The sequence below is a fragment of the Nansenia antarctica genome (genome assembly GCF_963989245.1).
Source record: "Nansenia antarctica genome assembly, chromosome: 1".
NCBI lineage: Eukaryota > Metazoa > Chordata > Actinopteri > Argentiniformes > Microstomatidae > Nansenia > Nansenia antarctica.
Genome location: NC_137674.1, coordinates 104980394 through 104995324, shown reverse-complemented (window position 1 = coordinate 104995324; position 14931 = coordinate 104980394). Strand labels below are relative to the sequence as shown.

At 47.7% G+C, this 14931-nt stretch overlaps 1 protein-coding gene across 1 annotated transcript in view; it reads left to right on the top strand.

The window, feature by feature from the left end:
- fryl (furry homolog, like) overlaps window positions 1–14931 on the top strand; it is a 60130-nt gene that overhangs the window by 34528 nt on the left and 10671 nt on the right. Inside the window, exons 45-53 of the mRNA XM_080529219.1 lie at window positions 35–303; window positions 2282–2422; window positions 2609–2809; window positions 4628–4789; window positions 4906–4980; window positions 5306–5482; window positions 7036–7236; window positions 8609–8803; window positions 13938–14290. Of these exons, the coding sequence (XP_080385345.1) occupies window positions 35–303; window positions 2282–2422; window positions 2609–2809; window positions 4628–4789; window positions 4906–4980; window positions 5306–5482; window positions 7036–7236; window positions 8609–8803; window positions 13938–14290 (1774 nt within the window). The remainder of the gene's footprint in view (window positions 1–34; window positions 304–2281; window positions 2423–2608; window positions 2810–4627; window positions 4790–4905; window positions 4981–5305; window positions 5483–7035; window positions 7237–8608; window positions 8804–13937; window positions 14291–14931) is intronic.

Below are 14931 nucleotides of genomic sequence, written 5' to 3'. Positions count from 1 at the left end.
CCCTCTCTCTCTCCCCCTCCCTCCCTCCCTCCAGGTTTCCCCCTCAACATCCTGTGCCTCCTGCCCCACCTGGTGCAGCACTTTGACAGCCCCACGCCCTTCTGCAAGGAGACGGCCGACAAGATAGCCAAGGTGTGCGCCGACGAGAAGTCGGCCACCCTCTCCAACCTGGCCCACATGATGAGCCTGTACAGCACGCACAGCTACTCCCGGGACAGCACCAACTGGATCAACGTGGTGTGCCGCTACGTCCACGACGCCTTCGCCGAGATCACCTTCAACCTGGTCACCTACCTGGCCGAGGTGAGACCGACCGCGATGGAGGAGGGCCCTCTGTCACAGCTGTCGTGTGACATAAGTCACGTGATATATGGCCTCTCTAACAGTCACATGATAGGGCTGAAGGAGTCACGTGATAAGCCTCTGTAACAGTCACATGATAGGCCTCTGTAACAGTCACATGATAGGCCTCTGTAACAGTCACATGATAGGACTGAAGGAGTCACATGATAGGACTGAAGGAGTCATATAATAGGCCTCTGTAGCAGTCACATGATAGGCCTCTAGCAGTCATATGATAGGCCTCTAGCAGTCATATGATAGGCCTCTAGCAGTCATATAATAGGCCTCTGTAGCCGTCACATGATAAGCCTCTGGCAGTGATATGATAGGCCTCTGTAGCAGTCACATGATAGGCCTCTAGCAGTCATATGATAGGCCTCTGTAGCAGTCACATGATAGGTTTCTAGCAGTCATATGATAGGCCTCTATAGCAGTTAATGTAATAGGCCTCTGTAGCAGTCACATGATAGGCCTCTAGCAGTCATATAATAGGCCTCTGTAGCTGTCATATGAAAGGCCTCTGTAGTCGTCACATGATAGGCCTCTGGCAGTGATATGATAGGCCTCTGTAACAGTCATATGATAGGCCTCTATAGCAGTTATATAATAGGCCTCTGTAGCTGTCATATGTTAGGCCTCTGTAGCCGTCACATGATAGGCCTCTGGCAGTGATATGATAGGCCTCTATAGCAGTTATATAATAGGCCTCTGTCTGTAGCAGTCACATGATAGGCCTCTGGCAGTGATATGATAGGCCTCTGTAGGAGTCGTGAAGAGGATCATATTGTCTTAGAACTTGGTTACGTTGTGGAGGAATATTGTTGTTGTCTTAAGTACGAGAGGAGGCTCCCTTACGAGGTCATTAGACGCATTGCATATACTCAAATGACAGTACTACCGTAGTTATGTACAACTACATGTTGTACATAAAGGCTCTTCCAGTGTATGTATGCTTGATAGACTAGTCACCAGTTAGTTAGTTAGTTAGTTAGTTAGTTAGTATACCTCAAATGAGCATGTTTTGAATTTGGTCAGTTGAATATTGATCAGCTGAGATAATCTTTTTTAAACGGCTGACTGGTGATTGGCTGTGAGAGGCTGTCTCTACTCTCTAACTGTTAGTGAGGTTATGGGAAAGGACTGTATAAGGTGAATAGTTCAGTGAGAGTATGCTCCATTCGCCCCCGGGCCATCGATCAGGACACACATGACAGGAGATTGACTTTGTGTTCAGGTTTCTTTAGTGGGTTCAGACAGGGTACAGTTCAGGCATGGGTAGGATGATTGCAAACACTACAATGGGTGTATGTGTGGTTCTGCAATAAACAGAAAGAGGTATTACAGTACACATGTTGTTACTAATAATACAGTACTGATCTACAATATCAAAATGCATTCTACAATACAAAAGTACATGTAACTTAACCATACACATTAGGCTACTTAACAGTACACTTTGCCGTACATTCTGAATTATAACACCAACTTAAGACAGTACTCGAATATCAATCTCTGCAGCGTGAACTGCGCCAAACGAGCTTCATTGAAGAGCACGCAATAGCGGCGCCCATAGAAAGCACATGGCCAAACTAATTGCTAATGCTAATATAGAGTGCAGAAAACGGCAGTATCCAAATCAACACAGCAAATGTACAACCTAAATACTGGGTGAAACATTGTACTTACAGTAATTCAGTGACGCACATTGACACTGTAATGCTGCACAACGATGCTAAATGAACTTGTGGTAACTTTCAACTTATTCTTCGTTCTGAATCAATGCGGCCCAGAATGCACTGCGCACTTAAGGTGGCAGGTGATATTACGCACAGCTTAGCTCTTACGGTGGAAATGATAACCAAATATAATAATCATGAACTTAGAATATTGGAACCTTTCTAACACTAACCCCTCCCCCCCTCCGCTTTGACCCCCTCAGCTGCTGGAGAAGGGCCTTCCCAGCATGCAGCAGTCCCTGCTGCAGATCATCCACAGTCTGCTGAGTCACATTGACCTGTCAACGGCGCCCGTCAAACAGTTCAACCTGGAGATCATGAAGATCATCGGCAAATATGTGCAGGTGAGCAACTGTTATAGCCACCCCCACCCCCCCTAATGCCACCATTGGTGTGTGAATGTGTGTGTGAATGGGTGAATGAGAGGCCGTTGTAAAGCGCTTTGGATAAAGGCTCTATATAAGTCAGTCCATTTACCATTTGTGTGTGTGTGTGTGTGTGTGTGTGTGTGTGTGTGTGTGTTCCCTCAGAGTCCGTACTGGAAGGAGGCCCAGAACATTCTGAAGCTGGTGGTGTCTCGCTCGGCCAGCCTGGTGGTCCCGGACGAGGTCCAGCGGTCGTACAGCGCAGAGTCCTCGGGCTCCCCGGAGATCGCCTTCACACGCATCTTCAACAACTCCTCCAAGGAGCTGCCTGGGAAGACTCTGGACTTCCACTTCGACATCTCAGAGGTCAGAACGGGTTGTTGTTGTTGTTGATCCCACAAACGGGCAATTATGTAGGCAGGAGATACATAAGATGCATAAAAACATAAACATACAATAAATGGTTGTATGGTTATTTAGGACACACGGTGCAGCCCTGTCCTGCTCTTCTCTCACATTGTTCTCTCATTCATCTCTCCTTTTTTGACTCATCCTTTTCTTTTATATATACAGTGTTTCCTCCAGGATTTTTCCCATTAGTGGCGGGGCGGTCATCTTTCACGCGCATAAAACGCGTGCACGCGACACCAATCGTGGTGATTTTAGAGGCAATAGATTATTGTTGCCCCGCGCATATTGCTATGAATAGTTCGAAGCTAGGTGCTTGCACGTTAGGTGCGAGAATGCTCGGTTAACAGCGGGAACATTATATTTGTTTCACAAAATAGGCTGATTTAATTGACCATGAACATCAGAGACAGACATTACGAATGTTCATCTAAAATACTCTATACTGAGCACTGGTATAAGAACATGAACCAGAGAACAGCAGTAAATGCAATAACCCACAGTCGTCGCTGATGATGTTGCATTTTCGATTAGGATAAGGGATTAAAGGCACCGGCGACGGACTAAAAGAGAAATCCGTTTACCGGCTTTTTACACGCACATGAGTTGTTGTAAGACTCATAAATGTTTCATTTCCACGGCAAAACAAACAATACACAACGAGGGTTTAGTACTACCACCGCATGATACAGCTGCATGTCATAAACTCGTGTAGAACAGCTGGGGAGTCTGAATATGTTTTCAACAAGGCAACAACTCTGCTTCTAACTCCAATTTTAAACTCTGAGAGCGCTGGAGCGCACACTGGGCCCGACGTCATAGAGAAACCGAGTCATTTGATTGGACGAGAGGCCCCCACCTGTGGTGTATGTCCCCACCTGTCCTACCCGCTGTACATACCTTATGTTTTGTTGTATTGTTCTTCCCATGTTGGATGTATGTTTATCTTGTAGATAGTACTAGTTATTTGTCTGTATTACCTTGTAGATAGTACTAGTTTTTTTTGTCTGTCTTACATGTAACGATGAATTGAGAATCAAGGACCCCAATTGAAATAAGCCAGTGGCTTTCTTGGGTTTTTATCCTGTTAGTTGACCTTGTATGTAATATGTACTTTCATGTACCTACTTCTGCAAATCTTCTAATAAAGTTTTTCAATCAATCAATCAATCAATCATTCCACGAGTGCTGATCGGATTTCCTGAGTGAATTTACGAACGCAGCCAGTTTTGAAAGCGCGTCGCCTCGCCCCGCGCGCCTGTTGAGAGATTCAGTCTCGATTGCAGTGCGAACACAAACGACGAGGTTAATTGCAACATTGTAACATATTGTAAATAACTACCCCTAAATCGTAACGAAATGTTGGTCTGGAAGCGGCCTAAATCTAGCTTCAATCTGCTTTTTTTCTGTTCTCCGGTCGTAATAACTCGCTGCCTTTTCTGCGCAGCCTGAATCAAAGTGGACTGTCTGAATGGTGGCGGAGGAAATTCTTTGGTGGCGGCCCGCCACGAATAAATGCATATAGAGGAAACACTGATATATATATTATAACTATCTTCCTTCTCTCATTCTGCCTTTCTCTCTTGGTCCACTTTTCTTCCCTTGTTTCTCTCATTATTATTATTATTGTTTAAACAAATAAGTATAGGTTTTCCACAGCTGTCCACAGGGTTGATACAGTATTGCAGATATACCTTGTTCCTTGTTTAAGCATCAGTTGTGTGTCAGACGTGTATGAACTATCTGAGACGTTGGCCTTGCCCCCCCCCCCCACAGACGCCCATCATAGGGCACAAGTACGGGGACCAGCGCACGGCGGCGGGGCGGAACGGGAAGCCGCAGGTGATCGCCGTGACCAGGAGCACGTCCTCCACCTCCTCGGGTTCCAACTCCAACGGCCTGGTGCCCGTCAGCTGGAAGAGACCGCAGCTGTCTCAGGTAGGCGCAGCTCAGCTCAGTTTGGTTCTGTAGTTGGCCTAATTTGGGATTATGTGATGTGATGTCCACTGCCTGTTGACTAATAATGTTGTCTTCTTTATCTGGTGTCATTTCAGAGGAGAACGAGGGAGAAGCTGATGAACGTTCTCTCGCTGTGTGGACCTGAGTCTGGAATACCCAAAAACCCTTCTGTAAGACCCCCCCCCCCACACACACACACTCTCCTGCTCTCCAACATGTTCCAATCACCACATGGCTGTCTCATGTTACTGGTCCAGACTGGACCAAACCAGTCTGAAGAAGCACATCTAAACCATCAATAGTTTCTTGTCCCCATAGAGAGATCCCCGCTGTTCTACTGGCATCACACGTGTACTTCCTGTTAAAAAAAAAGAATGTTGACAATGGATTAAATGATTAAATGATTAAATGATTAAGTGATTAAATGATTTAGCTAGCCTACAGCAGGTGTCCATACTAGGCTAACATAGCTAGCTCGTGTGTGTGCGTGCGCAGGTGGTGTTCTCGTCCAACGAGGACCTGGACTCGGGGGACCAGCAGACCAGTCTGATACCTACGGTGGAGGAGGTGGTGAGGGAGGAGGAGGGCTTGGGGGAGGACGCCGGCAGCGAGCAGCAGTTTGGCGTCTTCAAGGACTTTGACTTCCTGGACGTGGAGCTGGAGGATGCCGAGGTGAGGGGCGGGACAGAGGAGACCATCACCTTCACTCTCCTACTTCAGGCACACACACACACACACACACACACACCTCACTCTTTAACGTCAGACACACACACACCTCACTCTCCTACTTCAGGCACACACACACACACACCTCACTCCTCACTCTGTAACGTCACACACACACACACACACACCTCACTCTGTAACGTCAGACACACACACACACCTCACTCTGTAACGTCAGACACACACACCTCACTCTCCTACGTAAGACACACGCACACCTCACTCTGTCATGTCAGAGACACACACACACCTCAACTGTAACTTATTTATGAACTAATTAATGACAAGACATTTGACAACAATACCAATATCGTTCATATGTGTCTGTGATTTTGTTTGTGTATGTGTGTGTGTCTGCTCTTAACATCGCGTGTGTGTGTGTGTACGTGTGTACACGTAGTCTCCTCCTCCGTGTACTCTTAACTCTCCCTACTCTTTCTAACCCACTTATCTTTCCTCTCTTCCTGCCACAAGGAGTTGCAGGTGAGTCTTGGTTGGCTAGCGAAAGCTTCTCCAAGTTGCCACCCCCCCCCCCCCCCCCCGTGTCCCTCTGTCCGTCATGTGGTCGTTGGTTGTCACCCTATTAAAAGCATCCACCGTGTCAGCCTAAAATGATCAACGGCCAAACCGTGTTGTTGTTGTTGTTGTTCATTTACAGTTCATGTTATCTGCCCTGGATTACCCTCTTCCTTCCTTTGCAACTTTTTGAGTTTATTTTTTAAGCTCTGCATCCATTTATGCCTCAAACCATCAAGGTTAAACATAGGTCAAAGGTCAAAAACTTGAAAACACCTAAGGGCTTGTTTCCCAGACCCAGATTAAGCCTGGTCCTAGACTAAAATGCACCTTTGACAGAGAATTTCGAATGTGTCTGGAAAACCCACCAGACGTGGCATGTTGCAGGAGTGTCTTGCCTCTGTCGTGTTTCCCTGTGTTTTGATTGGTCATACCATACAACATTGGGCTCCAATTAGCTTGAGTAAATTGTTTTTGAATTTAGCCCCAGAAAATACCTAACAACTCCAAATACTCGATTACACCTCGTGTCACCGTTTTCTCAAAAACATTGTTTATCAGAGTTATATTATCTATTATGTAGTAATAGTTATATGTAGTTATAGTTATATGTCTTCTAGCGCAACGTCTGCCAATGGCTCCAGGCCTGAGCATAGATTACGTTTTCCTGCTATGACTGGTGGATAGATGATCACTTACTTAGTCAACTGTATTTGTTGTAATTCGTTTTGGCGTCTGCTAAATGTCAATGTAAAATGAATATTAAACAGTCCGAAAATGACACATCACGCAAACGCTAGTTTTGAAGTACTCAAAACTCACATTGAATGCTGTCTCTATTTTTATTAAATTGTTTATTTTACTCATGCTAATCGGATTCAATGTCTCAAAGCTTTCCTGAGCCCTTAATAACGTTATATATTTTTTTGTGTGTGCTTTGTGAATTTGTCTGACTTGCTGTTCCCTCGGGTCACCTGCAGGGGGAGTCCATGGACAACTTCAACTGGGGCGTGCGGCGCCGCTCCCTGGACAGCATGGACAAAGGGGACACGCCCTCGCTGCAGGAGTGCCAGTACACAGGCAGCACGCCGAGCCTCAACCTCACCAACCAGGAGGACACGGACGAGTCATCCGAGGAGGAGGTACTGAGCGCTAGCCAGATTCTCATCCCTTCTGGCCTCGTAAGTCTTACCGACCCACGCCAGGGTGCCCCCCCTCCCCCACCCCCATCCTCTGTCCCCCCCCGGGACCTCACACAGCCCTGCTGGCATGGTGTGTGCGCGTGCGTGTGGGTGTGGGTGTCGGTATGAGAGTGGGAGTGGGAGTGTGTATGTGCGTGGGGGGCTGGGCTGAGCCACTGTGGCGCCGTGCAGGGTCAGAACGGGCCAGAGGCTAGGCGCTTTGCTTCCGCACTGGTTACCTACCGACACTCTTACCTCCCCCTTCTCCCCCCTCCAGTCCTAGACCCCCCTCCCCTCGCTCCCGGACCCAGGCCACTACCCAATACCCTATCGGTTCTTTTTTTTCCCCTTTCTTTTTTTTTTGGGGGGGGGGGGGGGGGGTCGGGTGTGGTAAGTAAAACATTCCAGTCCTGCTTTTATAATTTCCTTAGGTCACAGACATGATTCACACACACACATTAACAGGAAGATGACTTCATCAAAGTGAAACCTAAATCAAGGGAAGTGCGTACTACAGTAGCATCACCACAACTGAAGTTGAATTAACAGCATGTTCCTTTGTGAGCATGATGACCCAGTTTGATTGATTTAATCCCCAAAACCTCCTGGCTGCCTGCCTGCCTTTCTAACCTGTCTCCTCCTCTTTGCTTTGCACTAAAATGCTAGTAAGCAAATTCACCCACCCCAGATCCCTCTCCCCCCCGTCTATGATATCAACCATATGATGGTACACCAAGAGCTGTCTACTGGGGATGTGTCCTCTTCCTCCTCCTCTTCCTCTTCTGTGTTTGGTAGTGCATTGTGGGTAGTGCATTGTGGGTAGTGCATTGTGAAAGCCAGCTCTAGGGTCCCTTCTGAGGCTCTCTGACTGAAGCCAGTTTAGCTTGACAGACTACAGATATTCACTATGACACCACAGAACAATGAGCATGAAGCATGTGCTGACAGAGTAATTCAATATGTATGTGTCTTGAAAAACCTAACCAGAAAGGAATTGTAATCATGTCTTTTCTTATTAATCCTGATTTTCAATAGAACGGTAGCCCACAAACCTCTTCTGCTCATATTGAAAGAAATGAGGTCGAACTGTGAACTAAAAAGACTAAATTTTTTTTTACTTTTTCTAACAATTGCCTTGGTTATTCTTTAGCGAAACTCCCTACAAAAGTTCAGCAAAGACAAGACGTATTTTTTTGTTTTAGAACATATGTTTGAGGGTGGCACCAGCAGATGGAAGGAGACTCAGATCTGATAACGTCAGTCATATTACACTCTGGAAATGTTTTCTGTGTTTCTACAATTTCCTTTTTCAGACATTAACCCCTCCTTGCCCCCTGTATCACCCCCCCCCCTCCCCCTCCCTTCCCCCCAGATGAACAGCGACTCCGCCACCGATGACGCCACGTCCAATCACGTGGAATCCCTGCAGCAGTCCCAGGAGTCGACCGGCGGCGCCTCCACAGAAGACCCCGCCCCCCTGCCCTCCGTGCTCCTCCCCCGGCTGGACAGGGTTGCCCTGGAGATGGCCATGGCCCACTCAGACAGCACCAGCAGCCAGCCGCCTGAGGTGCGACCAATCGGGGGCAGCAATAGACTGTGGTGCTCGGGTGCTTTCTAGGCTTAGCTCCGCCTCCTCTTATCTTTTAATCTGTTGCTTCTTTTTATTTATTATATTTTTATCGTTATCGCTCTTCCTCTTCACACAGCAGTGTACGCTCTCCCCCCCCGTCTGTCTGCCTCTATGGAGAGGACCGCGTAGGGGTCAGGGGTCAGTGTGCTGGCCCAGCCTGTACCCGCCTGCATGTGTTGATCTCTGGACTGGGCAGTAGGGGACGTAGGCCTCTCTGTCCTGGCGCCCCGCTTCGTCTTTCTCTCTTTCTCTCTCTCTCTCTCTCCCTCTCTCTCTCTTTGCATGTCACCTTGCTTTGATGGTGTGGGACGCTGTGGTCTGGACTGCTCTCTCTCTCTCTCTCTCTCTCTTTCTCTCTCTTTCTCTCTCTCTTATTGGTTGTGTGGGTGCGGGGGCTTGCTTGTATAATTGGGGGAGGGATACGGTTGTCCAAAGACAACTCACCTCAGGCCAGCTGTAAACTGCTCACTCCATTTTGAATTTGGGAAAAAAAAACTGAACAGTCAAAAGCTGTGAACCAAAGGCAATTCAGTGGCTGCTGAGCAGCGAGAGGACCCACCAGCTCACCGTGGCGCACCTCTATGTGAGTATGAGTCAGTTCTCGTACCTCAGTCAGCTACACCAGGAAATGTAGTCCAAGCAACACAAGAGACAGAAGTTTTGAATGTAGATGACATGCCGTTGAGCATGTCTTTATCCAAAGCAGCAGTACAGTGAGCGCAAGCGCATACGCTTTTTGAAGAGCGGGGATTCCCAAGCTGGGAATTTGAACCCCAAACCTTAGCATAGCTAGCAACTGCTCTCTACCCAACTGAGGCACACGGGGAGCCACACTGGAGAAAGCACAAACAGCAACACCAAAGACATGAGGTTAGATGAGACAAAAGAGAGCCCTGTTTAGGGGTTCCTGAATAGATGCATTCAAGTGCTCCCCTGAAACTTGGAGCTTCCCCCATGTTGACTCATTCTGAAATGGCTCCCAGTTGGAAACGTCCAAGTTTCGCAGTAACAGGAGCACTTGAAATGCAGCCGCAGGGGAGGACAGTCACACAAACGGATGGGACGTTTTCTTGTACATGTATCTACTAACATGCCGTGCTCTGGCTAGACCGCTCACTAACAGCATTTCTAAGCATCTGTCTCCTTCTACTAATGTGTCTAACTAACAACCGGTGAGTGTACACTACACGTGTTCAACACTTCCTCCGCAACAGTGTGTTGGAATGCTGGGATTTGTAGTTTCTTTTGTTAGTTGATGCTGCTAATGTTGGTCTCTCACAGGCACAAACTGTACCTGGGGAATGTGTGAATGAAGATGGGGGGGGGGGGTTCAGTGAGGATACCCTGTGTCTAAGGGCCAATCCCAATTCCCTTTTCTACCCCTATGGCTCGTTTTCGAGTGTCACTCGATTCGAAGGCCTTGCCTTCGAATACGTCACAAGCCCTACCCCTTCAAATCTCAGCCCTTTGAATTGGGACAGCCCTTCACGGCGCCTACGTCATCAACAGTGGTTTAGACGCGGTACGGGTGACGCGTTGTGTTGCCGGCGAATTCTCACATCTCGCAATGCCTTCTTCAGCTGTGTTTATTTCTGTTGCGTGTGCTATAAGCATCTATGTTTAGACGTTCCTTTTTTAGTCTCTTCCGTCAGCGATGTATTTTTTGTGGACATCGCAATAATGACAATGAATGACTCCAACTAAAACACAGAGTATTAACCATCTGTCAGCGCACAATGTTCCTCCAAAGATACCCGTGACTCAATCCTCAGCCACCACATACACACGAGTCCATCAGTAGTCATAAAGCGTTGTCCAAAAATCACGTTACCAAGCGCCTTTCTCAGAACAATTCGTCGTCTAGAATCCAAAAATCAATCCATCGTGGTCAAAAACGTAGAAAGAGGATCTCTTGGGGACACGGCCACATTTGCCCGTGAAGGAGAGATGACAAATAAGCGGAAACATTTCTCAGTAGAGTCGAACGGTGATAGATCATCATCCTTTACGCGTATCCTTAACTGTTACATTTCGCGTGTCATATGCCATCAGACATGGAAATATGTCAATGCGCGGCTGTCATGCACAAATCAGCTTGTAACGTTAGACACACAGCACACAGCACATCGGCATGATAACGTTTTGTTGTTGTTGTGCTTGTTATAAAGAAAAGGTCTATAATGCATTGAAATGAATGATACAACCCATTAATAATATTACCTAATAACAACTGCTCGGATTAGATTGCGGGTGGAAATAGGTCAAAATGCGCATCATGTAGTCAGATGAACGTTTGATAGATAACTTTACATATGTGTACCATCATCCGCTGTCAAACGCCACAGGTAATAATTGATTTATGACTGTAATCTCTGAAATGCTCGACTGTCATGCAGCGTTGCGTTACTGTAACGTTAGACACAGCACCGACATAAAAGCGATTTTTGGGTTAAGCTTGTTATAAATAAAAGGTCTATAATGCATTGTAATGACATTAAACTAAGACAATACGATGGTTATCATAATTTTTCAAATCTTTATTAATAAGTAATTACAGAGAAAGTAAAATGACATTTCCGCATTGAATAGAGCGACATAAGATTTCTGTAGATGATTCGCAATGCATCCTGGTATCAAGGGGTAGCGTACCGTTAGCCCTTCGAAGCTAGTCTGGTCCTGAAATCCCTCGAAACGAAGTAATAGTTAGCCCTCCCCCTTACCCCTAGCCCTCGATGAAATATGAATTGAGACAGCCCTCGCCCTAAACGTGAACGCGCAAATCGAGCCATAGGGGTGAAAACGAAGGGCTAGGGGTGAATTGGGATTGGGCCTTACACACACACACACACACACACACACACACACACACACACTCATCTGAATGGAGCTCCATTCATCATCTCAATATCACCCCAAGGACATCTCCTCTCCATCACAGTGCCCAGTAGCTCTTAGTGTAATGAGCCCCGCAGATAAAACCATCAGTACTCTTATTCATGCCCCCCCCTCCGCCCTCCCCCCTCCCCCTCTCCTCTCCTCCCATCCCCTTCCCTCCACCACAGTCATCACCATCTCCACCCAACTAAAAGCTTTCTGTAATACAGCCACCAGCCTTGGTGAGTCACTGGCCAGGAGCCCCGCCCTCTGTCTCTCTTCTAATGCATTAGACTCTTCAATAAAAAGAAGAGAGGAAAAACACAGAGTACTTTCAGTGTAGATGTTTCCGGTGTGTCATCCCTCGCTACGGACGTGCCTCGCATGAACACCACGGGTCGTCTGAGTCCCCGTCTTGGGTTTCCTCGTCCGTGTCGTGAGTCCCGTAAAACGTCGGAGTGCTCGCGTGTCACAGAGGTGGCGTGTCACAGAGGACGAGGAGTGTAGCTTTGTAGCTGGAGGTTTTTAGTACGCTGGGATACGTTGTCTTCAGTATCGCTAGGTATAATAGCAGCTGGCTGCTGCGTCTCCTAAAGCCTAGAAGGTTTATAGTTGATGTTGAGAATTGTTATTGTAGTTCTAACCAAGGTCGGAATTTCCTAAAGTTCCTAATATGCTAAAATCATAACCCCCCCCTTCTCAGTTTGGTAATTGTGCAGTTCCCCAAGGAGAGAGAGTTTGGCCACGCCAAGTTACTAGTTGGGGGGTGGAGAGGTTAACACAAACATCATCGGCAGCACTGGAGAATCATGTCAACATAACTCCTGTCTTCCGCTGAGCCTAGTCAGTCGACCGTCAAAAAACATCAACAGTGGAAAAAGTATACTATAGTGGCACTCGTATCTTTTCGGGAACATTTTTAACAAGAATGTGAATTTACCCTACATAAGTTGAAGTCTAACATCAGAGTTTCTCATATTCTATAATTATAAAAATAATTGAGTGAAAGTTTGCCATTTTTGCCAGTAGGCCTGACACATTAGAATTCTTTCACAAAACTGCCCCTGAAAAATAAAGAGTTCATTTCCTACTCTGATTTCTAACGCATCATATTCCACAATGGGTGCATTCGTAAATACGCTCTGGAAACCTGATCAACACTCATGTTTATTTTTGCTATTTAAACGGATCCCCATTAGTCATCACCATAGTGAAGACTATCCTTCCTGAGGTCCACATGGAAGACAGACAATCAAACATAACTAAATCTAATGGAACGCCTCTTGTCCAATCAGATTACTTGGTCGCTCTATGACGTAGAACCCAATGTGCACTCCGGCGCTCTCAGAGCAGATTTTTTACGAACGCTCCCAATGATTGTGATGCATAGTTGTTTCCCTCGCTCTAGGCAAATGTAATTACTGTAAGTCGCTACGGATAAGAGCGTCCGCTAAAATGACTCAAATGTAAAATGCAAATATACGTCGTTGTCCACCATCTCGTTTCCTCCACTACTCTGCAGTCACAATGGGGACCCGTCCATAAATCTGGTGGTTTATGGCGTCTTTTAACCAGTCAAACCCACGGCAGCAGAGTGCAGCAAATCTCCTCTCCCTGCTGTCTTGTCGTCTGGGCTGCATGTCATCCAAGGTTTATTACCTCTCGGGTCACACTCTCTAATAGCACGCCCGTTCCCAGATTGATATAGGGCTTATCAATCTATTGATTTTCTTCTCCCACAAAACTTCGGATGTCAATAAAATGTCTCTTAAAGTATTCTTAGTAAGAGTCCCTCTCGTATAATATAAAAGAATAATGTTGTTATGTCGAAATTTCCGTCTGGCGGTAATGTCGCTCTCCATCTCGGGCGCACGCGGATAACGGTTAAGGGGGAGGTTTTCTTTGGTGAACTCACCTGAGAGCGGCTGTTGGTATGGTAACTGGCTAATCCTATTCCCGTAATATGCCGTTCATGTGTTCGTTTTAATTCTGAATTTCTGAGTCAGACTGGGAAAAATCTGGAATAGTTTCTGAACGATTTTCCCAGTTTATTTTATTTTGAGAACACACCCCACATCTCAGAGAATGTTTAAAATCCTGTCTAAAAACCCTACCTCTGCACGAATGTACCTTCTACCTCTACCGACCCGACCATGCTCACAAGCTCTCCCCCCTGGATGTGTTTGGCGCCACACAGGACACGGTGAGCATGACGGCGGCGGACGAGCTGAGCAGCAGCGTGAGCGAGGACACGGGGTTCGGGAGCTGCGCCCCCACCCTGCCCTCGGACCACCCTGACGACCTGCACGACTCCCAGGACCCCCACGACGACCTGGACCCGGCCCCCCCTCCCCCGCCGGCCATAGACACCCCGCCGGGGTCCCTTTTTGAGGAGGACGGCCCCCTCCCACACGTGCCCCCCCTGGCCGCGCTGCCCCCCCTCCCGGACAGCCCCTGCGGCTCGGTGTGCGAGGAGGACGTGACGCTGGCGCTGAAGGAGCTGGACGAACGCTGCGAGGAGGAGGAGGCCGACTTCTCTGACATGTCCAGGTAAGAGAGGAGGAGGTGGAGGAGAGGGGGGGGGGGGGAAGAAGAAGAAGAGGAGAGGGGGGTCTCTCTCCATGTTTACCTTTCCTGAGGTGGAGGAAAGCTATTCACGGCCTGTTGTTTGCCGAAAGTGTATTGAGGCCAAAGTGTTTTTCCTGAGGGTGGTATGAGGCCCTTTTATGGAGGGGTGCGTGTGTGTGCGGGTGTGTGCGGGTGTGTGTGTGTGTGTGTGTACGTACGTGTGTGTGTACGTGTGTGTGTGCTTGCGCGCGCCTATGTGTGTATGTGCTTGCGTGCGTGTGTACGTGCACGTGCTGCCTAGCCTCTGAGATAAACCACATGGAGCTGGACGTACGAGCTGGCGTCAGATGAGCTCATCTCTGGCACGGCTCCCATCTGCCGGGTGGGGGGGGGGCCGCGGACGTCTCTGTGAAGGTGGGCCAGCACTGGCTCCTCCTCGCTGAAGGTGGGCCAAGGCTGCCGAGAGGACAGTAGTCCCACAGCGGGGCTCCAAATCAAGTCTTAAAAAGAGAGCAGAAAGAAACCCAAACAAACACACACACACACACATACACACATACACGTAGCCGAGCCCAGCTCGGTTGATCGCTAGTACGAATGGCAGCCCTCCAAATGATCCTCTC